The sequence below is a fragment of the Ovis canadensis genome, chromosome 3 (genome assembly GCF_042477335.2).
Source record: "Ovis canadensis isolate MfBH-ARS-UI-01 breed Bighorn chromosome 3, ARS-UI_OviCan_v2, whole genome shotgun sequence".
Lineage (NCBI taxonomy): Eukaryota > Metazoa > Chordata > Mammalia > Artiodactyla > Bovidae > Ovis > Ovis canadensis.
Window position 1 is genome coordinate 142,380,166 of NC_091247.1, and position 26,676 is coordinate 142,406,841.

Below are 26,676 nucleotides of genomic sequence, written 5' to 3' on the forward strand. Positions count from 1 at the left end.
CGCCCCCCACCGCCCTGTCAGCGCATCCTGTATCACATTCTGTGTGGGAGGCACAGAGCGTGCATCTATTCTGGGAGCAGACAGCCTGTTCCCAGCATTGCTGGGTGTAAAAATAACCCCCAGGTGGCATTGCTCTGGCCCCAGACACTGTACCAGCAAGAGTGTTTCCCTGGTATCCTCCCCACCCACCCTCCACTCCAGGGTTGGGGGCACCATCAGTAAAAGAAGACCCCATATGGTCTAGGACTATGTAGAAATACTTTGATGGGGGCGGGAATGGGGAGGGGCTGGTATTAGAAAGCTGAGCTCCCTGCCTGTGGCTTCTTGTTGGGTGGGGCTGTACAAAGCTCTGGGTCTAAAGCCCAGGCTGCCCTGGTGCCAACTCTGAGCTCACTCTGCTCCTGCCCTTTGCCCAGGTGTCCAAGACCCCTAGCACACCTGTGCCGCCCAGCCCTGCCTCAGCCCCTGGACTCACCAAGCGTGTGAAGAAGAGCAAACAGCCGCTGCAGGTGACCAAGGACCTGGGCCGCTGGAAGCCTGCGGACGACCTCCTGCTCATCAATGCTGTGCTACAGGTAGTGCTTCCTGCCACAGGGGTCTTATTCCCTCTTCCTCACCACTTCCAGTTCTCAGCCCCTAGGTAGCCTGGCAGTGTCTGGAGGTGGCTCGGGAGGGTATTTCCCAGTTTGAAGGCTAGAACAAACTGCTCTGGGGTCTTGCAGACCAATGACCTGACATCTGTCCACCTGGGTGTGAAGTTCAGCTGCCGCTTCACCCTGCGGGAAGTCCAGGAGCGCTGGTACGCTCTGCTCTATGATCCTGTCATCTCCAAGTGAGTGAGCTGGCCCCAGTGGCGGCACGGTACTGGGGACACCAGGATTTGGTTCTTGAACAGAAAGAATTTTACAAGAGGGGCTGGGAGGCAGGGCTCCCTGGGGCCTGGTATTCTCTGAGATGATACCAAGACCTCCCAGGCTTTGGGGGGAACCTTCTTCCTGATATCAACCTTGCTAGTCCAGGCTGGATGCTGAGAACAAGGGCCTAGAAGCCGAGGAAGCAGCACTAGAGAAAACACCAGAATGAGTTCTGGGAGCCCTGTCCTACTGCCTTATGCGTGGTGGTTTAGGGCGGTCACCTTCCAGCTTTCCCACACTGACCTCCCACAGTTTCTTCCTTCATAAGAAGTAGTTGGAACAGAAGAACACCAGGGTCCCTTCCAGTTTTAGCAGTCTGAGTTCCAGATACACCTGTGCACGCACACAGCACACACACTTCCTCCTCGGGCACCTCATTTGATGTTATCAGAATAATGCTTAACATCCATCTTCTACTCCACAGACACTGGTGCCACTTAAGCTATAGCCACAGCCCTGATACACCAGGAAATGGGCAGGGTGTGGTTTGGTGTCTAGTGGGTGGCCGCTTTAGTCAAGTAAGGGCGAAGGTCTTGGGGCGGGAGCAGCAACTGGTCTTAGGATCGCCCTCAGGACTGGCCTCTAGGCAGCTGTGCCCTTGAGTCTCTTCACAGGGTTGAGCACAGGAGCCTGAGTTTTCTGAATTGCCTGTTCATGTTTTTGACAAACCCACGAGGCCACCGGTGCCTTGCTCATCACCCTCGGTCCCTTCTGTTGAGGGCTTGGATCTTTGAGTTGTGGATTGCAAAGGCCTGCAGGCTTTGGAGAAGTAGGAACCCCAGATTGCTTGACACCCTGTCTTCAACCCTGCCCTGCTCTCTGTCTCCCTTCTTCCCAGGCTGGCCTGCCAGGCCATGAGACAGCTGCACCCAGAGGCCATTGCAGCCATCCAGAGCAAGGCGCTTTTTAGCAAGGCTGAGGAACAGCTGCTGAGCAAAGTGGGATCGGTAAGGCTGAGGGCTACTAAGGCTAGAGGGTAGGGCAGGAACCAGTCACCTGGAAAACTGACTGCAGGGAGGCTGTACTGCCTGGGGATTTACCCTGCAGACACATGTACACCTGCGGGGCCTCTGGATGGGGTCCTCTGGGAGAGCCAAGCCTGGCTCCTGGCAGGCAGGAGCTGTCACTTTTTCCATCTCCTGATGGGGACTGGGGTAGGGGGCACAGATGGTGAGGCAGGGGCAGGACAAGGAAACCCTGATGCCCAGAGCATACTCCCTGCCCTGCAGACCAGCCAGCCCACCTTGGAGACCTTCCAGGACCTGCTGCACAGACACCCTGATGCCTTCTACCTGGCCCGTACTGCCAAGGCTCTGCAGGCCCACTGGCAGCTCATGAAGCAGTATTACCTGTTGGAGGACCAGACAGGTAACTGGGCCCAGGATCTGGCAGAGTGGGGGTGCGTATGTATGAGTGTGGAGGGGGCTGGATGCAGCTGCTCTTAAGTGCCTTGTAACAAATCCTCAGTGGTTCCCAGGGTCCTGTTCACCTCTTTTTGCAGCAAAAACCACTTCCTTCCAGAGGGAGGGAGTATGGCTGGAATGGTCTTGATGGTAAAGGTAGCCAGAATTGCCTAGAATCCTGAGCAGAAAGACTGAACAGCAGGGTCTTCTGCTTCTCGATTAGCCTGCTTTTTTGACATGTTTGACAATTACATAAATAACACGTTAATATTTTCTTTATAAGTAACTTTCAAACTTTAGTAAAATGCAAAAGTTTTTCAGTGCTCACCCTCCCCCGTTTCCCTCCCTGGAGATGAAGACCATTTTCTCTAAGCCTTTCTGTCCTTTCCCTCTCTCCACTTTCCTCCCACCAGGCTGTGGGGCTGCCTTCAGGCCACTCAGAAATCCCTGCGGGGGCTTCACACCCAGGTCACCTGTCTTCCTCTTTCCCAGGGGTCAGAATGCTCTCCAATTCCTCTCTTCCCTTACCAACAAGACGTTCTCTCTCCTAATGAGTATTAGGAAAGTGGTCCGATTAGATGGGAAGAAACTCTTCAGTTAGATTTAAGATTCAGGGTCAGACCTGCATAGTCCGAGCACGCTTTACTCTCGCTTCTTAAGTACTATTGCATGTTGGCTGCCGTGTAGTGGTTCACACTGATCTGAAAGTCAAGCCGTGTTTCTGCCCTTCACCTTACTCCTAGGTTTTGTAGCTTCTGGATAATAAAAGATTCCTAGCAGAGAATTTTGGAGAGGGCAATGGCAATCCACTCCAGTATTCTTGCCTGGAAAATCTCATGGGTGGAGGAGCCTGGTGGGCTGCAGTCCATGGGATCGCGAAGAGTCAGACACGACTGAGCGACTTCACTTTCACTTTTCACTTTCATGCATTGGAGAGGGAAATGGCAACCTACTCCAGTGTTCTTGCCTGGAGAATCCCACAGACGGGGGAGCCTGGTGGGCTGCCATCTATGGGGTCGCACAGCGTCGAACACGACTGAAGTGACTTAGCAGCAGCAGAGGATTTTAGGAAATCTTGTCGGGGAGGCCCCATCTTCTCTTCCTGAGGATCTCTGAATTTAGTGTGCAGTGTGCCTCCTTAATTCCTGCAGCTTCCAGATCTCTGCTGCTCGCCCAGGCTCAGCTGTCACTGACGTCCCACAGAGAGAGCAGACACTGGATAAAGTTGATTTTTGCTGCTACAGCTAGCTCCTTTGTCACTCTTTTGAAAGTTATCTGTGTAAATTTGCTAACGTAAAGGTATAACTTTGCAAAAGTCATGTTGTGTGGGTATCTGATTTCTTGGCTATTTGGTGCTTGGAGTCTCTAGCAACAGGGAGCATACACTGCTCACTTTTCAAGTCAGCTGGATGTGAGGTTGGTAGGATTCAGGCAGCTGTGGTGGGGTGACTGTCCCAGCCCCATCTCCCGCCCAGTCTGGACTAAGGTGACGGCGGCGGTGGGGGAGGCAGTAGTGATGGAGCATTTGTGGCTCCTCTGCAGCCCCCCTCCCCGTTGCTTCCCCGGCAGTGACGACACCTCAGGGGTTGTCAGGCTCCTAAGCCAGCGGTTTCACTAGCTAGTAGAACTCTTGCTGAGCAGACCCTGCAATCCTAGGAACCACTGACCGTGAAGCAGGAGTTCTCAGATTTGGGAACCCTAGCCGTTTCTACATTTTGACCACAAAGAACTGAAAAACTTTCATAAAACTTTTTCATTAAAAAGTCAGTATTTATCCTATTATCTGGTGGGTGTAGTCTGTATCTGACTACATCTGATTATATTCCATTTCTTTTTTTTTTTTTGAAAAAAAAGGCATTTAATGGCCCATTAACGTGTATTGACCCACAGTTTGAAAACACTGGCTTTAAGGCTCCCTTCTGGCACCTCCTGAATGAGACTTGACTGTCCTGTGCCTCTCAGCTCCTTGTGGCAGGAAATGTTTGGGAGCATGTGATGTAGTAGAGGGAGCAGTTTAGACTTGGAATCAGGAAAGCAGCCTTGATTCCCGATTCTGTCCTGAACTAGAGTCACAGAGCTGAACCTGCCCTCCTCTGTTTGCTCGTCTGTAACGTGCAGCTCGTAGTAGTGCCTTCCCTGCACAGAGCAAGTTTTGTAAGCGGGAACTCTTTGCACACTGAGAGAACACACAAAGGTCAGCTTTCGTTCCCTGCACTTTCTAGAGCCGCCTCTGCCCCAGCTAACCCTGGGATGCTCTGTGTCAGAGTAGCGCGCGGTCTGATCTGCATGCATTCCGTTACCTGTGTCAGGGTCACTGCTGTGGATTTCAGCGCGAGGCCGTCCCCACAGGGCTCTCTCTACAGTTTATCCTGTTAGTTCCGTTGTCTGCTCAGCGTCGCGGGGGTGAGTGGGAGCACTGGCACTGACCCTCCCTCCGTCCTTCGTTCAGTGCAGCCGCTGCCCAAGGGGGACCAAGTGCTGAACTTTTCCGACGCAGAGGACTTGATTGATGACAGTAAGCTCAAGTGAGTGGCTGGGGTCACAAGCAGGGCACAGAGAGCCATGTGTCTCCCAAGGACTCCCCAGGCAGCTCCCACACTGCCCAGCCCTGCCTCTCACTGCAGGGCCTGGAGTCCCATTTGCAGCTGTTGGTGCCTGGTCTTCCTGCTGAGCCCTCCTTACCCCAGCCTCCACCCTTTGTACGTGACCCCCCACCCCAGGGAAGGAGGCTTAGCTGGGACCAGAGGAGCAGCCTACAGGGCCGCTGGGCTGCGGGACCCTAGTGAGCCAAATAGTACCTAATAGTGATGGCAGGTAAGCTTGAATTGGAGCTTGATTCATCCTTCTCTTCTCTTCCCCCAGGGACATGCGAGATGAAGTCCTGGAACATGGTGAGTGTGCCCTGGTGGGAACGTTGAGGGGGTGGGAGCTCCTGCTGGAACAGAAAGGAATAGTACAAGGTGCCGATGACCTCAGACCTTACACCCCACCTCACCCCAGAGCTGACCGTGGCTGACCGGCGCCAGAAACGGGAGATTCGGCAGCTGGAGCAGGAACTGCATAAGTGGCAGGTGCTAGTAGATAGCATCACAGGTGAGGAGCCCAGGGGCCAGCAAGCTCGCACTCCCACTCCCTTCACCACACCTCGAGCACCCTGGTTGCTGGGCTGGGCTCACCCTCCTCTCCCAGACCTGTAGCTCCTCTCCCTCAGTGGATCCTGGCCTGGTTCCCCACCTTCCACGCTGGGGCTCTTCCCTGACACAAGCTGCTCTCCCCCAGGCATGAGCTCCCCAGACTTCGACAACCAGACCCTGGCAGTGCTGCGGGGCCGCATGGTGCGGTACCTGATGCGCTCTAGAGAGGTGAGGCCGGCCCGGCCCTCCCTGTCCTCATCCCCATCCCCATCCCCACAGCCCCTTGTGAGGTGCCCCTGCTCTGTTGATCTTCCCCTCACAGCCCTTTCTATGTCTGGTCCTGATTTCTCATCTTTCCCTGGCCTGTGTGGACCCCTCCCATTCCTCAGGTCCCAGCCCTCACCTGCCCCATTTTCCCAGATCACCCTCGGCAGAGCAACCAAGGACAACCAGATTGATGTGGACCTGTCCCTGGAGGGTCCAGCCTGGAAGATCTCCCGGAAGCAAGGTATCTGCAGGAAGCCGCGTGAGAAGGTTCCTCCAGCCCCGGGCCTTGGCCTCTGTGGGAACCTTGGGGACAGACGGGCTGAGGAGCTGGCATTTTAAGATCCCTAACTTGGGGGTGCTGGGTGCCTTGTAGTGTCCCCAGGAAGCAGAGGGTACAATGGGTTTCAGACCCTTTTCTAGCTTCCCTCATCCCGTCATAGCCCTTTCCTTTCTTTTCCCATAGGTGTCATCAAGCTGAAAAACAATGGTGATTTCTTCATTGCCAATGAGGGCCGGCGGCCCATCTACATTGATGGACGGCCTGTGCTGTGTGGCTCCAAGTGGCGCCTTAGCAACAACTCAGTAGTGGAGGTGAGCTGGGGGGAGGTGGAAAGGCCAGGGTGAACCATGGGGTGTTGTGAGCCAGAGTGTAGGCTTGGCCCTAGCCCCAGTCTCACCTCCGTCCTCAGCTACCCTTCTCTCCTGCCCACAGATTGCCAGCCTGCGATTTGTCTTCCTTATCAACCAGGACCTCATTGCCCTCATTCGGGCCGAGGCTGCCAAGATCACGCCACAGTGAGGAGTGGCGGTGGGACCCACGGGCGCTCTCTGGCCTCAGCGTCCCCTGCCGTCCCGGCCCCTGGAGCTGGGGACTCAGGCTCCTGGAGAAACCAGAGTGGGCAGCGGGAGACTCGGCTCCTGGCCCCTCGATCTGAGCCTCTGCGGGAGGGTGGGGCTGGCCCTGGGGAAGCACCTGAGGCTGGGACCCTCAGCTTCCTTAGTGCCAGAGCCCCTCCTCTCTGCAGACGATCCTGCCCTTTCCCCCAGATTCCCACCTTTGCTCCCTATCTTCAGCTGATTATTAATAGCTTCAGACTTTTCTTTTATTATTTTTCTTTTGTAAATACAAAGCACTGAGTTCCAAAGTAGTTTCTTTATTCTCTTTTTAATATAAAAAACATGGTGACAGGTGAGGCAGGGGCACATGCAGGGGATAGCAGAACCCCTCCTGGGCCTCGGGCCACTGTCCCCCAGCCTGCAGAGGGCGACAAGGTGGTCAGAGGAGCAGGCTGAGAGGAGCAAGGGCCCCAGGAGTAGGAGCCCAGAGATTCCTGGGCTGGGGCCTGCCCCTGAAGTTCCCACCCACCCTGTGAGTCCGGGGCCAGGCCTTCCATTTGCTGTCTAGCCCCCTGCCCTGAGTGCGCAGGTAGCACGGAGTCCTGGGGCTGGGGGTGGCTGTCCCCTTCTCCACCCTGAGCCTGGGCTGAGCAGCGGGTGGAGGCAGGTCTGGCAACACTGAGCTCTGAGGCTGCGGTCAGACCCCGGTGCCTTCCTCCTGGGCCCACTGGGCCGCCCCAGAGCCGTGGCAGCCGATAAGCACCATCTCCAGGCTATGGGGCTCCCAGGGCAAGGCATGGCCCCCCGAAGCTGGCGGGGGCTCTCCGGTGCTAGCAGCCTCAGCCTGGGTCGCGGGCTCTGGAGGCCCAGTCCTAGCCCCTTCCTCAGGAGGCGGCGAGCCAGGGGTGCTGGGCTCAGGGCAGGGTTCTCCTGAGCCAGGGGGCTCTGAGTCAGAGGTGGAGGTCCAAAACGCAGTGGCTCGAGGCCATGGTGAGCTCTGAGATGCGGGGGGGCCCCAGGGCCAGGGAGCCACGAGGGGAGGGGGCCCTGGACGAGGGTGGGGCCAGGTCCCACTCAAGACAGAGCCAGCTGAGGGCTGTAGGCAGTAGGAGGACACCCCAGTGTCCACACACAGGGGCTGCAGCAGCCCAGAGGGACCGGCCGGGCAGGGCCCCTCTCCTGACGCCCGAGGGCAGGGGCCCTCCCCGTGGGGTGCCAGGACCAGCTGCACAGCCTGGCGAAGGGACTGCAGCCCCTCCCGCATCTGCAGCACCTGCTCAGACAGCTCCATCACCTGCAGGGAGGGTGGGCGTGGTCAGAGTGGAGTCGGGACCTGCCAACAGCAGGCACACCCCACCTTGCCCCTCACCCACCGCCTGCCGAAGCTTGTCCAGCGTGTCTGTGTTCCTCACCTCGCTGGGCCCAAGGGGGACAGTAAGCAGGCCGTTCTCTGTGGACAGTAGGAAGGGGTTACCAGCCAGGGCTGGTAAATGAAGACAGCGTGGGGTCCAGGCCTCTGCCTAGTGAGTACAGACCACACTGGCCTGGCCAGGCCCGCCGCCAGGAGCAGCCATTTGTAACCTTGCCCAAGTTGCTAAATCTAGTGCAAACCGCCAGGGGGCCTCGGGCACACTGACTCGGGCTTCCCCCTCGGGAAGCTGCCTTCGTGACTGTCTCTTGTTCTGTCTTCCAGGCTAGGGGACACTCAGTGCTGCCGGGCCTGCCTGGTGGCCATTTTCAACTCTGCTTCCCCAGCCTTGTATCTCCCGCAGTGGGCCAGACACTTCTAAGGGTTTTAGCAACATCATCTCGTTTAACATGCACAACCACCTTTTTACAGATAGGAAGCTGGCAGCAGAGATCTAAGCTCCATTTCAGCTACCTTCCAACACCAGCGTACTGGTGTTACCCACCAAACTCCCCCGCCCAAACCATGCAGGTGGATGAGGGCAAGAAGGTATCCAAAATCTGTGCTCTGCCAGTTTCTCAGAGAACCCCGGGACAAGGGGCCTGCTCTGCTAGCCTCCCCACGGACTAAGCCCCAGTACCTGGTCCAGGAGAAGGGCTGCTGCTACATTCCGGGCCAGAGTGCCTCACTCGGAAGGAGAACTTGGGCTGGTCGGAGCCACAGCCGTCCTCAATCCCATCTACAACCCTGTGGACGCAGGCGCCAGGACAACAAATCAGTCAACAAACACCCACTGCAGTATTCTGTTTTACAGGACAAGATGCCCCACTGTTCACAGAAGCTACAAGAGCTGGAGCTAGGCCAGGGGCTTGGGGTCCCAAGAGAAGGGTGGAACACGTGGTCCCTTTTCCCCTAGGAGCTTGCAGTTTCCAGCTTGAGCGATGTGAAACAGCAAGAGTTCTGAGCACTGCATGGCCTGAATGGTGGAGTGGGGGCAGGGAGGAGGTGGGGTAGTCAAGGGGGGTTTCCTGGAGGAGGCTGGGAGGGGTTAGCATGGAAGGATGGCCCTCTAGGGCAGCAGTGTGCCTGGCTGGGGACCCAGCCCTGTCACTATCTCTGCCTGACTTCAGTGGCCCAGAGCTTGCTCACCTGGGGCTCAGATCTGGGGGCACATTCCATGGCACGGGGGGCAGCCGCAGCCCCTCCAAGCTCCGGGGATGAGTTGAGGGGCCGGCCTCAGCCTGCAAAGCCCCTGCCCTGCCTGCCCGCCCTCTGCCTCCCAGCCGGGGCCGGGGCACAGTTCGCCGCGGCGATAGCAGCTTGGCAGCCGAGGATGAGGAGGTGCAGCCAGGGGACAGCAGGGGGCTGGAGGGCTCATCAGCTGGGGCTGGGGAGGCTGTGGGGCCCTGCTCCCCATCTGTCTCCTTCTCCTCCAGGGTGGACATGAGGGTGTTGTCGCCACTCAGGGAGCTGGTGTCCGCCTGGGGAGAGCAGGGGCAGAGAGTCAGCATGGATAGCACCCACAGTGTCCCACTCACTTCTCCCCGCCAGGTCTCACGGTCCTAGAAGCCAGGAGCTGTTTTTGTTAAAACAGGATGCGGGTGTCTCCTACCTCCTGAGGAGGAGACTCAGCAGGGGGAAGGGCTGTTTTCCTGCTGCCATCACAAAGCCACCAGCCCTGGAGGCAGTCACTGTCCCTCAAAATTCTAGCCAAGCACGGACACGCTGTCCCTCTACTTGATCTCTGAGGCACACTGAACTGTCCAGGAGGATCCGGTACTAAACACTGATTTGGAATTAGTGGCATAAGGCAGAGAAACTCAAAAGCCCCTCAGAGTGGTCCTGGGTCATGGCAGGGCGCTCTGCAGAGGTGGCCTGACCCGAGGGCACAGCCCCTCCCCTGCAGCCTCACAGCCTCCTGGTCTGGTACCAGTGGACTTGGTCAGACGCTCCTGGGCCAGGGAGAGCGGGAGAGGTGGCTGAGCAGGACGGGGCTGGGCTCTTAAGGGCCAGTGTGAGGGAGTGAAGGGGCGGGAGAGTGTGGAGCCACCCCCATCATGCATGGGGTGCTTACACCAGGCCATGCGCTCACACAGCACCCCCACGGACCCCCTCTCCAACTCCCCAGGCCTCCAACCCTCCCACGCACAGACAGAGCGCCCTCACCTCGGCGGGGCCTCCACCAGCACCCAGGTTGTAGCTGAGCTCCCCTCGGAGGCCCCGGCTGAAGCGGGGGGCAAACTCGGGGTACAGTGCCAGGCTCTCATGCAGCCCGGCCAGCTGCAGACACTGTAGGACGCAGTACGTCAGCCCCTTCACGTCGGCGTTGGCCTTGACCACCTGCTCACGCCGGGGCAGCTCACAGCCGATCAGGTCTCCCTTCCCTGAGAAGAGCCAGCAGAGGTCAGCAAGCCCTGTCCCTCAGCCACCAGGTGGGGGACGCCTGGGGCCTCTCCAGCCAGGACAAGAGCGGTGGGGCCCAGACGCTGGCTGGCCCCCACTGCCAGCCTCACTGGCTTCTCAGAACAGCCCTGTGGCCTGGGTGCTCAGTCACCTTTGGGGTCAAAGCACTGTGCTGAAACACCCGAATTTTAAGTCTAATGGTTCCCAAGTTGCATGTGGATCAGAATCCTCTGGGAAAGTTAAACCTATCAGATTCCCCATACAGAATCGTAATATCTATTGGAGACTGCACAATTGTTTTTAAGCCCCGTGGGTGATTCAGGTGGAGCGTGTCTAGGAATCAGTATGTGGAACCAGCAAGTTAGTGCTGTGTGCGTGTTGGAGGGAGGGAGGGTCACATTATTGCACCAGAGCCTTGGTGCCTCTTCTATATGGCAGACCCTATCCTGAACTGAGTCTGTGGTGCTTTCTCCATCTTACCAGAAGGTGTCAACGGAGGGGTTCCCCACCACCCAAGAGACTGCCACCTGGCTGACAGTGATTGTAAAATGGCACCAGAGTCCACACCCCAATCTCAAGAGATGTTAAATTGCAGGGTGGGAGGGGGGCGTGAGGGGGGAACATATGACTTAGAATCAATAAAATAGGATGTCTCCAATCAGGGACACGATGAGGGTTAAATGAGTTAGTGTAGATAAAGTGTTGGTCACATAGATGGTCAGTCAGAGTTCATTTCCTTCCCTTCCCTCTTGACAAGAATCCCCTATAGCTGATTCCCATCAGGGATGGCTGGCCACTGGGGCTTGGGCAGAGCACTCATGGCCCTCACAAGGAAGCTCAGCCCACAGCCAGACATTTCACAAGATTAGACAGCTTTTCCTCATCCTTAAGGAAAAAGATGGCTTGCCGCCACCCCCGCTGTGGGCTGCCTCCCGCTGCCAGCAGAACTCACTGAGCTTAAAGGCCTCCTCTAAATGTTCACGGACTTTTGCTCAAACTTAAGTGTAGAACGCATCATCGTTAAATCTTATTTTCTTGGCTCCCGGCCATCCTTCTGGTTCCTTCTGAGAGCTGTTTGGATCTCAGTGTGATCATCTGATGAATGAGCTCTCTCTCCTCATGTGTGTCATCTGGAAATAGGATAAGGATGTATTTCTTGTTCTCATCCAAGAAGGGAGAGAAAAACAAGAGATAGGACAGGACCAAGGATGGAGTTCCGTGCCACTGGTCTCGGGGACCAGCTTCCGGCTGACCTTAGCCAGAGCTTCCAGCTCAACTCATCAAGGCATGTGAGGTCCTCCCCACACCATCACTCAGCTCATCTCCCTTTGTCTTGCCTCCGTCCTCCCCCATAACTAACTTTGCATGCCTAGCTGTTAGTTTATACACAGAGGTAGGGGCCAGAATTGATACTGCTAGACATGTGTGAGCCTTAGCTGCCAGGAGCAGGCAGGAAGCACCTGCATGTTCAACTAAAGAGGCAGGTGGGTGAAGGCAAAGCAGAAAGCCAGGCTATCATGAAGGCTAGGGAGCCGGGCATCCATCAGGGCATCCAGTGCAGCCAAGTCAACAGAGGAAACCGTCCATCTGGAACATACGGGCAGGGTCAGGACGGATCAGAGGTGGCGTACGTCCCAGCGTGGAGAATTCTGGAGGCAAAGGCGAGACATGGGCAGCGGCCCTCCTTGAGGCTGCCTTCACACCAGACACGGGCATTCTGAGACCTGGCGCCTGGCATCAAAGAGGGATTCTTGCAGGACCCATGCCAACTGCCAGCCACGCTGCTTCCTCAGCTCCAAGCTGAAAGCCATCTGCTTAATAATCCACTGGACAATCTTGCTTTGGAGTGACCAGTTTGCAACTGTCAAAATCTGCTTTTTTGCCTTTCTGATTTATCTCCAGTTCCTCATAATTTCTCCCGGATTGCCAGCCATACGTGAGTGGCCATAATTCCATTTGCTCAGGGTCCTGGCATTAACTGCATGTAGGGCCAGAAGCCAAACTTGTGAACAGTGCCTCTCTCAGTTCACATGGTATTTCTTTCTTCTGTTCCTGTTGGAAGACCATCCTCAGAGGGGAGAGGATGGACACATGGTTGCTGCTGGGCATGTGGTTCTCCAGGTGAGTGACAAACTCCAGCCTCTCCAGGCAGCAGCAGCTGTCCCCACAGGGAGTGCACAAGCACTGCTGCCTGAGGGCTGGCTGTGGTCCGGGCACCTTCCATCCGTATGTGAGGCCCTCTGTCCCCCACAGACACCACAGCGTCCCCACAGCCCCGGGGCCTGCAGCCCCGTGTCGCCCACCACCCTGAAATCGCCCCCTTTTTGCGGATGACTCTCCCCAGAGCAGAGCACTTAAGAGTGCAACATCTGAAGCCTGAGGCTGAGAGTCAGCAGACCAGGGTCCAGCCCTAGTGGCCTGCCGACTCTTAACTACTCAGAGTCTCAGTCTCCTTCCATGCAAAACAGGAATAGCAATAGTCTCTCCTGGCTGGGTTTTGTGAGGTTTGCGTGAGTTGAAGCATGTGAGGGCCTGGATGCAGGGCTGGCTCCACTGTGGGACCCCTGGGGCCAGCACTGTTACACCTCTTCCACAACTGCAATCTCTCCCTCCTTATCTAAGGGACTGACCTAAGGATCAGTCTTTTCTTTTGTCAAGAAGGGAAATGTATTTGGAGCCTGAGCTCTGTTGTCACCCATCTCAATCCCAGCCCTGCTCTAGGAAAGTAGCATCTCCTGTTTTCTAACAAAAATGGCATACACACACACATACAGTCGATTAATCTTCGACAAAGGAGGCAAGAATATACAATGGAGAAAAAACAGGCTCTTCAGCAAGTGGTACGGGAAAGTTGGACAGCTGCATGTAAATCCATGAACTTAGAACACTCCCTCTCACCATACACAAAAATAAACTCAAAGTGGCTCAAAAACATAAGACATGGCACCATAAAAGCCCTAGAAGAGGACATGGGCAAAACATTCTCTGACATAAACTGTACTAGTAATTCTTTTGGTCAATCTCCCAGGGCAATAGAAATAAAAGCAAAAATAAACAGATGGACCTAATCAAATACAAGCTTTTGCACAGCAAAGGAAACCATAAACAAAATGAAAAGACAACCTATGGAATATATTTGGAGAAAATATTTGCAAATGATATGACCAACGAGCTTAATTTCCAAAATAAACAAAGAACTCATACAACTCAACAACCATAATCACAGCATAAAACAACCCGATCAAAAAATGGGCATTAGAACCAAACAGACATTTCTCCAAAGAAGACATACAGATAGGCAACAGGCATATGAAAAGATGCTCAACATCGCTACTTGTTAGAGAAATGCAAACCAAAACTACAATGAAGTACCACGTCACACTAGTCAGAACGGCCATTATTGAAAAGTCTACAAACAACAAATGCTGGAGAGGGTGTGGAGAAAAGGGAACCCTCCTACACTGTTGGTGGGAATTTAAGTCGATGCTGCCACTATGGAAAACAGCAAGGAGATTCCTCAAAAAACTAAAAAGAGAGTTGCCATGTGGTCCAACAATCCCACTCCTGGGCAAGTATCCAGACAAAATTCTAATTCAAAAAAATGCAAGCCCCCCCTATGTTCATAGCATTACTGTTTACAATAGTCAAGACATAGAAACAAACTAGATGTACACTGACCAACAAATGGATAAAGAACAGGCAGCATGTATGTATATATGTATAAGGAATACTGCTGGGCCATAAAAAAGAATGAAATAATGCCATTCGCAACAACATGGGTGGAACTAGAGATTATCATACTGAGTGAAGTAAGTCAGAAAGAGAAATGCCATATGATACCACTTTTATGTGGAATCTAAGCTATGACACAAATGAACTTATCTACAAAACAGAAACAGACTCACAGACACAGAGCACAGACTTATGGTTGCCAAGGGGGAGGGAAGGCAGGGGAGGGAGCGAGTGGGAGGCTGGGATCAGCAGACACAATCTATTATATATAGAATAGATAAACAACAAGGTCCTGCTGTGCAGCGAAGGGAGGATATTCAATATTCTGTGATAAACCGTAATGGAAAAGAATATTCAAAAGATTGTGAAAAATTAAAAAAAAATAAAATAAAGAATTACTTGAAAAAATAAAAATAAAAAGATTGTGTGTATATATATATATGTATAACTGACTCACTTTACCATAAAGCAGAAATTAACACATTGTAAATCAACTATACTTCAATAAATTAAAAGAAAAAAAATAGCGTTCATGCCTCCCTTTTTCCTGCCCAAACACTTTCCAGCACTTGCATCTTTAGCATTTGATTTTTCCCCCTTGACAGGAAGTGCTCGTCTCTGTCCTCTCATAGACCAAAGGCCGGCCCTTTGGTCTCAGTCTGGCCTCCTGAAATCCACGAGATGAGGTCACTTCCTTGTGTTGCCACCTGGTGGTCACTGGGTCCGCTCTGAGCTTTGCTTAGGGCTCCATGGCTGCTACCGACCCCACACTGTATGCCCTTCCCTGGTGGCCTTGCCCACATCTTCTCTCTGCAGAAGGGGCCGTGGTTCCACCCGCCCCGCTCCCCAGCCCTGGCATCTTCCATTTCGCCCTCACAAACCTAGGATGGCGAGCACGGTGCCGCCCTTGAGCACCTCCATGGAGCCAGAGCAGACGAAGTAGAGGGCCTGGAGGGCGTCGCCCTGGTGGATGAGGTACTCGCCCGGGGTGCAGAAGGCGGGCCGCAGGGCCAGGGACAGCGCCCGCAGGCAGCCCCGGCTGGCCGCCTCGAACAGGGGCAGCTGCAGGACCTCCTTGTGCAGGTGCATGGCGATGTCAGCGCGGAGCTCGTCCGGGAGGCTCTGCAGCAGCTGCGGGTGGCACCAGGTGGGGAAGGTCAGAGTGGAGAATGCGGGCAGCCTCCCGCCAGCCCTTTCCACCCGGAGAGCCTGGGGAGCAAGGGGAGGCGTGGGAGGGACCGGCCTCCCTCCCCTCCAGCAGCCCTGCTTTTCTCCACCAGGCCTTGGGCTTGGACGTCAGTGAGCAGGGCCTGTAGATCTAACGATGGTGGAGAGGGGCCTCCGAGCCGGCTTGGCTGCCTTCTGCTCCTCCCCGCTGTCTCCCCAGGAGAGAGCGGAGGCACGGAGGTCAGAATGCTGCCTCCCTTGCCCTCCAGCCCGCTCCTCGGAATCTTGGGCGGAGTGCACGCTCCTGGAAGGAGCAGAGGCTGGAAGGGCCGGCCCTGGAGGCCTGCGCACCTCTGTGGTGTCGATACCGTTGTTCACCGCCCAGGTCGCCTGGAAGTACTCGAGCATGCGCTGCTTGAGGGGCTTGGGGATGCGGTGGATGCGGATGTAGTCGCGCAGGTCGCGGGTGCGGCTGTGGTACAGAAAGCGGCGGGCGTACATGCGCTGGATGATGGCCGTCACGTTCCCAAACACCACCGCGTGCATCAGGGCTGGGGAGGGGGGCAGAGGGGTCACCTCCAGGACCTGCCCAGCCCGGCCTGCCACGTGCTGGACACAGCTGTCCCCCCAGCTCCTACTCCGCCCCCACGCTAGGAGAGGCCCCGGCTGCCGCGTGGCCTCTCGCGGCCCTGGCCTCGGGCTCCCTGTTCCTCTAAGGCAGACGCACCTCGGGGAAGGACCTGGGGACCCTGCGAGGGGTGGGGAGGCCGGGGCCCGACCGAGGTCATGAGTATGGGAGGGGGCCCTGGACCGGAAGCGGGGCAGGCCTCACCGCCGATGAGCATGGTGCAGATGGAGAAGATCTTCTCCGTGTCCGTGTTGGCGGACACGTTGCCGAAGCCCACGCTGGTGAGGCTGCTGAGCGCGAAGTAGAGGGAGGTGATGTAGGCGCTGCGCAGTGAGGGGCCGCCCAGGAGCTCGGGCCCGGTCCTGTTGGCCTCGCCGAAGCTGCTGCTACAGTTGTCACTCTGGCCCGAGCTGTTCCCTGCGGCGGAGCTCCGGCCCACCAGGTAGTAGGGGGTCTCCAGTCGGCGGGCCAGCTCCTGCAGCCAGCCTGGGGAGAGAGCAGGATGGTGCTGCTGCACTGCGGGGACAAGAGTGCCTGCTGCTTCCCCTGGGGTGAGGGGGCACGTGGCTGCAGACCCACCCTCATGCTTCTTCCAGGAGCGCTCCTCCTCTGCCAGCCTTGTACACCCCATCCTCCCTTGACCCTCACCAAGACAAGCCCATGAGGATGAGACTGTCATCTCCCCAGACGGTGTCTCTGGGCGCCAAGGCTGCAGTGAGGAGCGCTGCACCCTCCTCCCTATGGTGGCACTAAACCCAGGCAGTGAGCCCAGCTGGAGGGGGCACAGGGGCTGGAGGGCTCGGTGTACCAGCCACAGCCTCACTCCCAGGCCTCCCTCCTCTGCCTGATCCTCCTAGATCAGGCCAGGCCTGATCAGGGCCAGGCCCCTCACTTTTTCTCTGAGCTCTGGAAAGCCATCCTCCATTCAGTCCCATCCTGCCCCACAACCACACACACCACCCAACCTCGTGCACATGTTCTCGGGCACATTGACACGGATGTGTGCCTATACCCCACTGAGGCTATAGCTGTGCTCCACACAGTCAAGAGGACAAGGACACACGTGTGAGCACAGTCCCAGGAGCACAGCCATGCCTGTGCACACTTGGGAGAGAGACAAGGACACACAGGTGCTCGCACACTGACACCCAGGTAGGAGAGGGACACACCTGCATGGACATGAGCACACAGGTAAGTGAACACAGAGGCTCTGCACACACACACACACACAGGCCAGCCAGGGACACTGCAGGGAGACTGAAGATCGCCCCAGTCTCCGCATCAACCCCACGTTCTCTGGTCAGACCTTAGAGGGAGTGGGACTGCGTACTGGTGTCTCTCAGGAGCCCACAGCTGCCCAAAGTCACTCAGTCCAGCTGGAGGGATGTGGGAATTCTAAGGTGTTAGATGAAGGTCCCCAGGGCCCACAGAAGCCCCAAGAGTCCTGGCAGAGATGGGGGCCATGGAGAGCCAGGGAGAAAGGGCAGCTCTAGCACAGGGGTCCAGAGGGTGGGCTCAGGATCACAGGCTGCGGTTGGACCCATCTTTCCACATGCCCCTCCCCAGGCCCCTAGTCCACACTCACCCTAATACCACACACACAGCCCCCTGTGGTCCTCACACCCCTCCTCTCACCCCCAACCCTTCATTCAGTAACCTCACACATGTGCCAGGAGCTGGCGGACCCCCAGGAGCTTCCTGCAGAGGAAAAATGTACCCAGCACCTGAGGGCCCTGGGGTGGGGCTCAAACCCATGTGCTAGAGTTGGACGACTTCCTGAAAGAGGGGGCACTGGTGCTTGGTCTCAGAGGATGGGTGGTTTTGAGATAAAGAAACTGAGAGGGGCTCATTCCTGATCTAGGGAAAGGCCTGGACTAACCTAGATCTGGCGACAAGTGTAGGCAAGTAGCTTAGCTTAGCTAGAATGTGGGGTCCACGCTGGGAAGCAAGCTCCAGGCTGAGGAGTTGGGGGTATATGTGAAATCCTGAGCCAAGGCGAGGACTCACCCTCCTGTTATTCGAGGCGTGAGGACATAAGGCAGTGCGCAGAGCTCTTGAGCCGCTATTTAGGTGGGCTGCTGAGGTGGAGCCCGTGGCTGGGGGAGGGGGGGGGCTGGAGGCAGAAGGAGCAGGATGAAGGGAGGAGCCCCTCCTCAGTTAGTCTTGGTCCTGGGGCGTCCACAGCCTCTGATGCTGGTGGTGGGATACTGCCTTGCTCGTGGAGGGTCAACTGCAGAGGCTGTTCTGGAGGCTGATGGTATTCATACTGAGAAATGTCCCCAAACGACCTCCCTCAGTACTTAGCACCATCTTTTGAAAATCCAGCCCATCTCCACTTGGGCTAATGGGACTCTGGTGTGGGAACTCTGTGTCCACACACGGGGCAATGCGGCTGCCCAGAACCAAGGCAAGGAGGCTGAGGGAAGGCACCTCCCACCAGACAGAGCTGGGCCAGCAGGGGGCGCCACTCTCTCCAACGGACATCCCTACCAGGGTGGATTTCAGCAGGTCTGGGTGTAGCTCCCACCCAGTTAAGGGTAGTTTCCCTGGAGACCGAGTTAGGATTCCTGGTTTTCACCCAGGCGGCCCGGGTTCTACTCCCGGTGTGGGAACGCCAACACCTTTGGGCTTCTCTGGTGGCTCAGAGGTTAAAGCGTCTGCCTGGAATGCGGAAGACCTGGGTTCGATCCCTGGGTCAGGAAGATCCCCTGGAGAAGGAAACGGCAACCCACTCCAGTACTCTTGCCTGGAAAATCCCATGGAGGGAGGAGCCTGGTACACTACAGTCCATGGGGTCGCAAAGAGTGGGATACGACTGAGCGACTTCACTTTCACTTTCCCTGGAGATGGAAGGGGCAGATGAAAATTGTGAAGGACTTGGAAACTCCCCTAAAGTGAACTAGTGTGTGTGTTAGTCGCTCAGTCATGTCCGACTCTTTGCGACTCCACACACTGTAGCCTGCTAGGCTCCTCTGTCCATGGGATTCTCCAGGGAAGAATACTGGAATGGGTTGCCATTCCCTTCTTTAGAGGATTCCTGACCCAGGGATCAAACCTGGGTCCCCTGAACTGCAGGCAAATTCTCTACTGTTTGAGCTACAGGGAAGTTCCTAATGTGAACTAGTACCAGCCCCAAACAGAAAAATCCTCTGGAACTTAGGGTTCAAGGTATGATCTGCAAAACAGTCAGAAAGGGTTGCCCCTACAACCCCCATGCTCTCCATGGAAGGGCTCAGAACTCCTCTGGGAGCCAAAGGTGCTCTTCATGTCATCTCAGCAACCCCTGTGAGGTGGTCAGAATGGAGAAGCCACATGGACGCAAGACTCAGGTGTCTGGATCCTGCTGGGGAAAGCAACTGACCCCAGGGATTTGCAGGAGTCTTAAGAGACTTGGGTTCGATCCTTGGGTGGGGAAGTTCCCTTGGAGTAGGAAATGGCAACCCACTCCAGTATTCTTGACTGGAGAATTTCACTGACAGAGGAGCCTGGCGGGCTAAAGTCCATGGGGTTACAAAGAGTCAGACACAACTCTGGGGTCAGGGCTTTGCGTCACTGTTACTGATCTCCCAATCCTCTGACCTCAGGGCTGCCTCCACGACAGCCTCCCTCTGGGAAGGGCAGGTGCCAAGGAGCTGACACTGTCTGGAACATTCTGGTTCCTGTGCTCAGCAACTAGAGCTTTGGGGAATATCCAAGTGGGCCTCTGGGCTACACACCAGTCTCCATGGGCTTTGTGAATGGGGGAGGATTCGCAGAAGTCTCCTCATCCCCGGGCACTGATCAGAGCACGTGTCTAAGGCCAACCTGGACTCCGGGTGACCAACCCCACCAAGGAGCAGGTAGTCATAGGGGGGCGTCCGAGCAGCTGGCCTCTCGCCCACTGACTGGAAAAGGGGGCTAAAGGCCAGTTACCAGGAAGTTGCCGGAGGGCTGGAGGGTGTGGGCGGAAGAAGGTGTGTTCAATTTTGGAACAGAATGGTTTGGAGATAGAGAGGATGGAAGCTGAGATGTTCACGCAGTGGTGCCAGTGGAGTCGCCCAGGGAGACCAAGGCGGGGGAGGGGTCTGAGGAAAGCCCGGGGCAGGAGGAGGCCTCATCCTGGGGCAGAAAGGTAGCTGGCAGGGTCAGGTGCTCTGGGGACTTCAAGGGGATAAGGGTTTGGACCCAGAAGGTCACTGCGACCTGCAGGGTGACATTTTGGGTTGAGCGGTGGGGGTGGAAGCCCTCCTGGCAGGAGTTAAGTCGTGAGTGGGAGGTAAGCAGAGGGAGGAGCTGTGAGCGTGGAGGTGAAATGAAGGAGAGTGAAGACACTGGTGGGGTGCAGGGAACGGCTGCATTTCAGGCAGGGGGAGGCTGACACGGGTGAGAGAACATGCTGCTGGAGGTGAAAAGAGTGGGGAAGGGGCCCTAGGAGCCACGGTGGTGGGGAATGAGTTTCCAAGAGATTGGCGGGAAAGTGCCAGGCATGCGAGGAGCCCCTGACCATGGGACACCATGGGAGAGAGGTCTCCTGAGAGGGGTGGGCTTCCCAGGTGGGCAGGGAGCAGAAGCAAGTGCCATAGGCTTGGCCACGAGGAGGCCGCGATGGGTGAACAGCCTCTCCTAGGCAGCCTACCAGGCTTTTTCCACAATAAGGGGCTGCTGGAGAGCAGGCCTGCCTTGAGGGGGAGGCTCTGTCACACTCCCCTCTGCACATACACACCAGCCCCCGTCTCCTCCTCACAAGCACACACATGCTTGTACACACGCCCCAGACACGCAGCTGTGAGCATGTACACACGCAGGCTTGCACACATCTCTCTGACACCTTGTGTCAGCTCACAGATGTCCCCTGACACACACTTGATCTCACATTTCCCTGACACACACACCCTTGAGTGAACAGATCCCTTGGGCACATGTGTACACACACACACACACCACACACACACACACACACGCAAGCAGCCTCCAGTACCGATCTCGGGCAGCTCCGAGGCGCTGCTCTCAATTTCCCGCTGGCCGATGTAGAACCAGACGCAGGCCACCCAGTGGGCGAGCAGGGCGAACACGGCCATGAGCAGGGTCAGCACCACAGCGCTGTACTGCGAGTAGCGGTCCAGCCGAGGGAGCAGGCGGAGCAGCCGCAGGAGTCGCACTGTCTTCAACAGGTGCGCCCCGAAGTACTGAGGTGGGGGAGGCGGGGCGGTCACCCCAGGGCTGGCCTGGCCCGTCCCGCCCCCGAGCCCACCCAGCCCAATCGCACTGACCACATTGACCTTGAAGGCGTGCAGCAGGTCGAAGGGCAGCGCTGCAATGACATCCAACAGGAACCATGTGGTAACATAGTGGAGGCAAATGGACTTGGGGGCAAACACCACCTGGCCTGACTTGGACACGAACGTGGTACGGAAATTCAGCACAATGTCTGTGGGAAGTTAGGGCAGGACTCAGTGTGGGTTGGGGAGGAGCCACATTTTTCTGGGCCCTGGGCTCAGTATGTGACACTGGCCTGGGCCCTTTATATGCATCGTCTTAGTTTTCACAGTAACTGCAAAGGGCAGGTACTGTCATGCCGATTTGATGGTGGGAGAAACAGGCTTGGAGAGTCTATGATTAGGTTGCGATCAAGTGACCCATTAGCAGTGGAGACATATGGAACCTAGGTCCTATTTCAAAGGCCACGGGTCATAAAAAAAGGGAGGGCCAGGGGGACAGCAGGGGGCAGTGGAAGCCATGCAGATTATCCCCACCAAAGCCCAGGGGTCACCAGGGGTGGGACACACAGAGTGTACATACCGAGAATGAAGAGGACCTCCACAGCCAGGTCGCAGACACTGGGGGGGCCTCGGGCGGCACTCGGCTCCCGGGCTGTGCTCACGCACACGCTGTAGGGCACGGTGACAGCGACGTAGAGGGTGGCAAGCAGGATGAAGCCATCCCAAGTGGCCCTCAGCGCCCCACAGTGCAGCAGGATGAAGGGCGACTTCCGGATGGCGGCTACCTTGTACTCAGGCAGATTTGGCTTCTCCCCAAACACCCCCTAATGAGAGGCAGGGCAGGTCCAGGCAGGGAGGACAGGAAATTGGCACAGGCTGAGTTTGGATAGAGTCTGGCCTCCTTTCTCTCCCTGCATTCTCAAAACCACCTCTGACACAGGTTTTAGAGCCTGCTGGTTATAGATCAGAAGACTGAGCACTGGGGAGCTCTAGTGACTCAGCTGAGGTCACACAGCTGCTTAGCAGAGGAGTCAAGACTGAGCCAAGGGCCATCTGACTCCAGGGTCCAAACTCCTCCTTTTATCTTTGACAGCTCAGGCAGGTGACATTCTCGCCACAACTCCCGAAATGCTAGTGGAGCCTGAGTGGCCCCCTGAGCAGTCTCTCTGTGGTAGGCTCCGTTCCCCTTCTCCTCAGCCTTCCCTCACAGGGCCCCCCTCCCACACACACCCTAGCGCACAATCCACCTTATTGAGCTTGTGCTTGCCCTTGGGCTGCTTCTGCAGGTGCCCAGACAGGTGGTAGAGCACAGCCCGGCTCCGTCGCCGGTTGGCATTGAAACCTTTGGATCCACCCCGGCCATATCGGCGTCGGCCACCACCTGCGAAAGAAGACGGGCTGGCGAGAAGGACGGAGAGGGGCACGCACACACTTAGCCCTGGGGTGTGGGGGCAGACACCTGGCTCTGGCCCAGAGACTGGCTCATTGACTAGTTAGACTGTTCAGAGCTGGGGCTCCTGTGTTTCTCACTTCCTAGAGTCATTTGCCAACAACCCCAGCAACGAGCAGTGCTGAGGGTGCATATGGACCACTCCTCCTGAGAGAGGAGTGGGAAGATGGTGCCCAGAGTTGGGGAGTGCCGAGCTAGCAGGAGGCCATAGGGCAGAGTTGCTCACAGCTGGGGGATGGGAAGAGTATCCCAGCATTAGCAAATAGCAAAGAGGCCTTGGGGCAGCTTCCGTTAACAGCTCTGTGAGATGTCCAAAGGGCACTTCCAAGCCCTGAGAGGATGCAAGAAGGGAAAGACCACAAGGACTTAAAAGAGGGTTTTGGCTAGGGCTCCCCAGATAGGTTTGTATGAAGAAAAGGAACCAGGTGGGCCTCACTAATCAGTGGGAAAATGGTACTTCATGGACACTAGTGGAATGTGTTTTTTTTTAGTTTCTTAGTAAAGCTGACTTCAAAACTCCAGCTTTGGGGACTTCCCTGGTGGTCCAATGGTTAAGACTTTGCCTTCTAATGCAAAGGGTGTGGGTTTGATCCCTGGTCAGGGAGCTAAGATCCCATGTGCTTGACGGCCAAAAAACCGAAACATCAAACAGAAGCAATGTTTAACAAGCTCAATAAAGACTTTAAAGATGGTCCGAAGCAAAAAAATCTTAAAAAAAAAAACAAAAAACAACAACTCCAACTGTGTTTCAGCAAGCTTTCCCACCTGGGCCTGCAGAGAGGAGAGAGCCTCAGGCTTCTTAGCCAGCAAAGCAGGAGTCAGTCAGTGCGGGTAGGGTGGGGGGTCCTCAAGCCCACACTGGGTGCTATGTCCCCGCCCAAGGCTGAGGTACCCAACACCCCAGGCAGAGCAGCCAGATCAGCGGCCCCTGGGCACCTACCTGACTCCTTCCAGCTGTCAGGCCCCCCTCGGTTCTTGGTTTCACTGATGTCCTTGTGAGAGACCAGGAAGAGGGCCACCTCTCCTTTCTCATTCTTTATGGGTATCACATCCAGGAGACACCAGAACGGGAGCCCTGGGCATGAAGACACAGCTCAGCTCCCATTTTCCGTGTTGCCCAAGACGACAGAGAGGCCATTGACCCCCCTTAGTTAAGGCACAAGCCAGCTCCACTTAGGACACTCAGCCTCGATTGAGCAAGGAGAGGGAGGGCAGAGTGGACATTCAGACATGTGTGTTCAGAGATCTGTCCTGCTAAGTAAGATGGGCAAATTCTTCTGCTGGGGGGGGGGGTGGAAATCCAAGATGGGAACTAGAGGACCGGCTGAGATTGCGGTGAGGACCGAAGAAAGGTGGAGAAAAAGGAGATGGGAATGTGGGAAGATGGGATGAGATAGGGAGATGAAGATGGGAGTGAAAAGGAGGGACTGTGGATGGGGTGGGTACCAGGCTGGGTGAGACCAAGAAAGTAAAGCAGGCTGGCCAGACGGCCCCTCACCACTCTTCCGGTACAGGATCAGCTCAGCCTTGAACTCCTTGTGCTCATCCAGGGCCTTGCGGATCTGTTGGCGGACGAGCTCACTCGTGTCTGGCCCGTAGAGGAAGGAGCAGGCGCAGCCTCGCTGCATGACCTCGGCCCGGGAGAAGCCCGTGAGGTCGCAGAAGCCATCAGAGCAGTAGACCACGGGGAAGAGCCCCGCCACCTGGGCGTTGCCCAGCACGAAGTTGCTATCTGCAAGAGAGCGCCTCTCAGAGGGGCTGTGCGGCGAAGGGACGCAAGGCCCACTGCCCTCCTTTAACACTGCCTGCTGTCAAAGGGGGGATGACAAATCTTGGGACTCCCGCCTGTGAGTGTTCGGGCTGGGGGGCTGGGGGAGGGTTACGACAGGAGCTGTGCATGAACTGGAGTTAGGGTGTCGCCTGTGTGTCAGTGCCCTGCAAGGACCCATTCTTAGCACCGTGTGTGTACGTGCATTTGAGAATCGGCACACCTGAGCCCTGAGGCTGGTGAACACAGCCCTGTGTGGGTGCTCTGCTCTCTGGAGTGTGAGCTGAGCAGCTGGGGGTAAGGAGTGGGACTGGGGATGTCTGCAGGAGAACTGCAGGACCAGTTCTAGGACAGCCTCAGCCCCACCCCAGCCTCGGCTGGCCAGGTTTGCTCACCTGCCAGGTGCTCAGGTGGGCTATTTGGCTCCTCCCATTGAGCCTAGCTGGGAGAGGCGATTGGAGCCATCATCTATTCTGCACTCTGTCTGAGCCCCAGCTGCCTGACCTGGCTCGGGAGGTAGTGAATGTGATCCACGATGGGAGTGCAGGACAGTAGCTGAGCTCTGGCAGCCTGGAGCCAAGAACTATTGGGGGGTGGGGGGCACTGAATCAGCAGGCTACAGGAGCCAAGTGCCGGCAAAGCAGAGGGAGAAGGCTGAAGGGGTCCTCAGAAAGGGGCTTCCACTCGCTATGAGGAGCCAGAGACTGAGGTAGAGAGCTGGGAAGTCACACCGGGTCGGGGGGTGGTGGTGGGGGAGGGTAGTTTGAGGGAGGAGAAGGAAGGGAGCTCTCACGACTTTCCAGGGCTCAGAGCCATAGAAAACCATAACTCAGAACTCTGGTTGCCTTCTCCAAACTTCCCCAGTCTTGGTGGGAGTCACCAAACCTGTCTATTTGGGGATAGAGGGGCTCAGTGGGTTTAGGCAGTGAGGTGAGCTTGAACCAACAATGCTCTCCCGAGACCGGTTTACTCTATCTTGGTTTGTAAACCTCTTTTCTAAATCAGTTTTTTAAGTCACCGGGCTCTCTCTTGACGCTTCCTTGCCTCACTCCCCAACCTGCCAGTTCGAGGGTAGTCGATGGGACAGCGCCAGACGCAGGGATGGGATAGATTAGATTAAGTAGCTCCGGGTTCGCTCCCCCAGGCACAGACAGCATGCCCGGCTCCCAGACTGAGAGTTCTAGTCATTTCGCCTGGCCTGGGGCAGCGTTGACTTTGAATTTTTCAGAAACGGCATCTGAAAGGAGACGGTGGTCCCAGCTTAAAGTGGGGCTCGGGGAAGGGAAGGCGAGAGCAGGAGGGCTCCAGTCTGAGATGTCAGGGTACCGGACTAGAGGGAACCCTGTCTAGGGACAGCTGGTCCGGGAGATAGTGGGACGAGGGTCGGGACTCACGCGTGCCGTCGAAGCGCGTGGCGATGGTGTCCAGGAAGGTGTTCTGCGGCGCCAGGAGTCCCCGCATGGCCGGCATCTTAGGCGGCCAAGGCCGCCCGCCCCATCCCTCCGGGGCGCGGGAGCTCAGCGCCGGGGGAGGGCGCCCAAGTCGGCCGCCCCCCGCCGGGCCCCGCGCCCCCTAGCGCAGCCGTCGAGGGTCGATGCCCACCCCGGGCTCGCAGGTCCTGCCAGCCGTCCGCGCGCAAGGGGGCGTCCCCGCCGTCGGGGCCCGGAGCATGGCGCGCTGCTCCTCGCGCCCTGGCAGCCCACGAATCCTGGACTCGCGGCTCCGCTCGCGCTGTGCTCTCGGCACCTTCCGCTCGCGGCGGCTGCAGCAGCAGCTCCCGTTTCGGCTGCGGGTCGGCTCCCTCTCGGGCTCCGCTCCGCACCGGATCCCCGCAGCTCCCTCCGTCTGTCGGGGAGAAGCGGCAGCCTCCCTCCTTCCCTCCTGCGCCCGCCGCCGGCACCGGGGTAACCATGGAGACGGGGCACACCCAGGCAGGGCCGCCTCCTTAAAGGGACAGGCCTCCCGCCCAGGGAGCCCCCTCCCCTCGGGACCTCGTGGGGGCCTGGGAGGCGGCGCCCTCCCTCCCTACCCGCGCCAAGCGGGCCGCCCGGGCCACCCCAAGCCGCCCCGCCCGCCCTTCGGAGAACGACGGGCAAGCGCCTGGTCCCGCTAGGGCTGACTCAGCCGCAGGGGCGAGGCGTCTTTCTCTGCAGCAAGGGGGTGCTCAGAGAGCCTGGCAGCCTCTCCTCCTCCGGAGGGACCTGGGGAGAGCTCAGGCGGGGGCTGAGCGGGGGTTGCTTGTTTTAGAAGAAGCTTTTCCCTTAGGAAAAATGTAACGGGAAAGGGGGCTGGGCCAGCAGGCGGAGGTGGTGAAGACCGGTGGTTGGCGGAAGCTGTGGGGCAGGGGAAGTCTGAAAGGAGATTTGG

The 26,676-nt window shown here is 56.9% G+C and overlaps 2 protein-coding genes across 7 annotated transcripts in view; one reads left to right on the top strand and one right to left on the bottom strand.

Annotated features, from left to right (window-relative positions):
- MCRS1 (microspherule protein 1) overlaps positions 1 to 6,863 on the top strand; it is a 13,109-nt gene extending 6,246 nt beyond the window's left edge. For 3 of the 6 annotated variants that reach the window (XM_069580842.1, XM_069580844.1, XM_069580846.1), the window contains 11 exons: positions 417 to 575; positions 723 to 832; positions 1,753 to 1,861; positions 2,144 to 2,282; positions 4,767 to 4,842; positions 5,180 to 5,208; positions 5,318 to 5,410; positions 5,597 to 5,679; positions 5,872 to 5,959; positions 6,182 to 6,309; positions 6,431 to 6,863. In XM_069580842.1, coding sequence (XP_069436943.1) covers positions 417 to 575; positions 723 to 832; positions 1,753 to 1,861; positions 2,144 to 2,282; positions 4,767 to 4,842; positions 5,180 to 5,208; positions 5,318 to 5,410; positions 5,597 to 5,679; positions 5,872 to 5,959; positions 6,182 to 6,309; positions 6,431 to 6,517 — 1,101 coding nt within the window. In that variant the 3' untranslated portion in view covers positions 6,518 to 6,863. The remainder of the gene's footprint in view (positions 1 to 416; positions 576 to 722; positions 833 to 1,752; positions 1,862 to 2,143; positions 2,283 to 4,766; positions 4,843 to 5,179; positions 5,209 to 5,317; positions 5,411 to 5,596; positions 5,680 to 5,871; positions 5,960 to 6,181; positions 6,310 to 6,430) is intronic. The other 3 variants (XM_069580845.1, XM_069580847.1, XM_069580843.1) reach the window with 1 other exon arrangement.
- Positions 6,859 to 25,779, bottom strand: KCNH3 (potassium voltage-gated channel subfamily H member 3). The gene is made up of 15 exons (XM_069580848.1): positions 25,704 to 25,779; positions 24,040 to 24,273; positions 23,482 to 23,616; positions 22,339 to 22,472; positions 21,672 to 21,915; positions 21,143 to 21,300; positions 20,851 to 21,058; positions 16,098 to 16,379; positions 15,617 to 15,816; positions 14,980 to 15,229; positions 10,130 to 10,347; positions 9,113 to 9,444; positions 8,604 to 8,710; positions 7,929 to 8,005; positions 6,859 to 7,849 (listed from the first exon to the last, which is right to left on the bottom strand). The coding sequence occupies exons 1-15, from the start codon at positions 25,777 to 25,779 to the stop codon at positions 7,253 to 7,255; spliced, it is 3,252 nt and encodes a 1,083-aa protein (XP_069436949.1). The 3' UTR covers positions 6,859 to 7,252.
- Between the last annotated feature and the right edge of the window lie 897 nt (positions 25,780 to 26,676).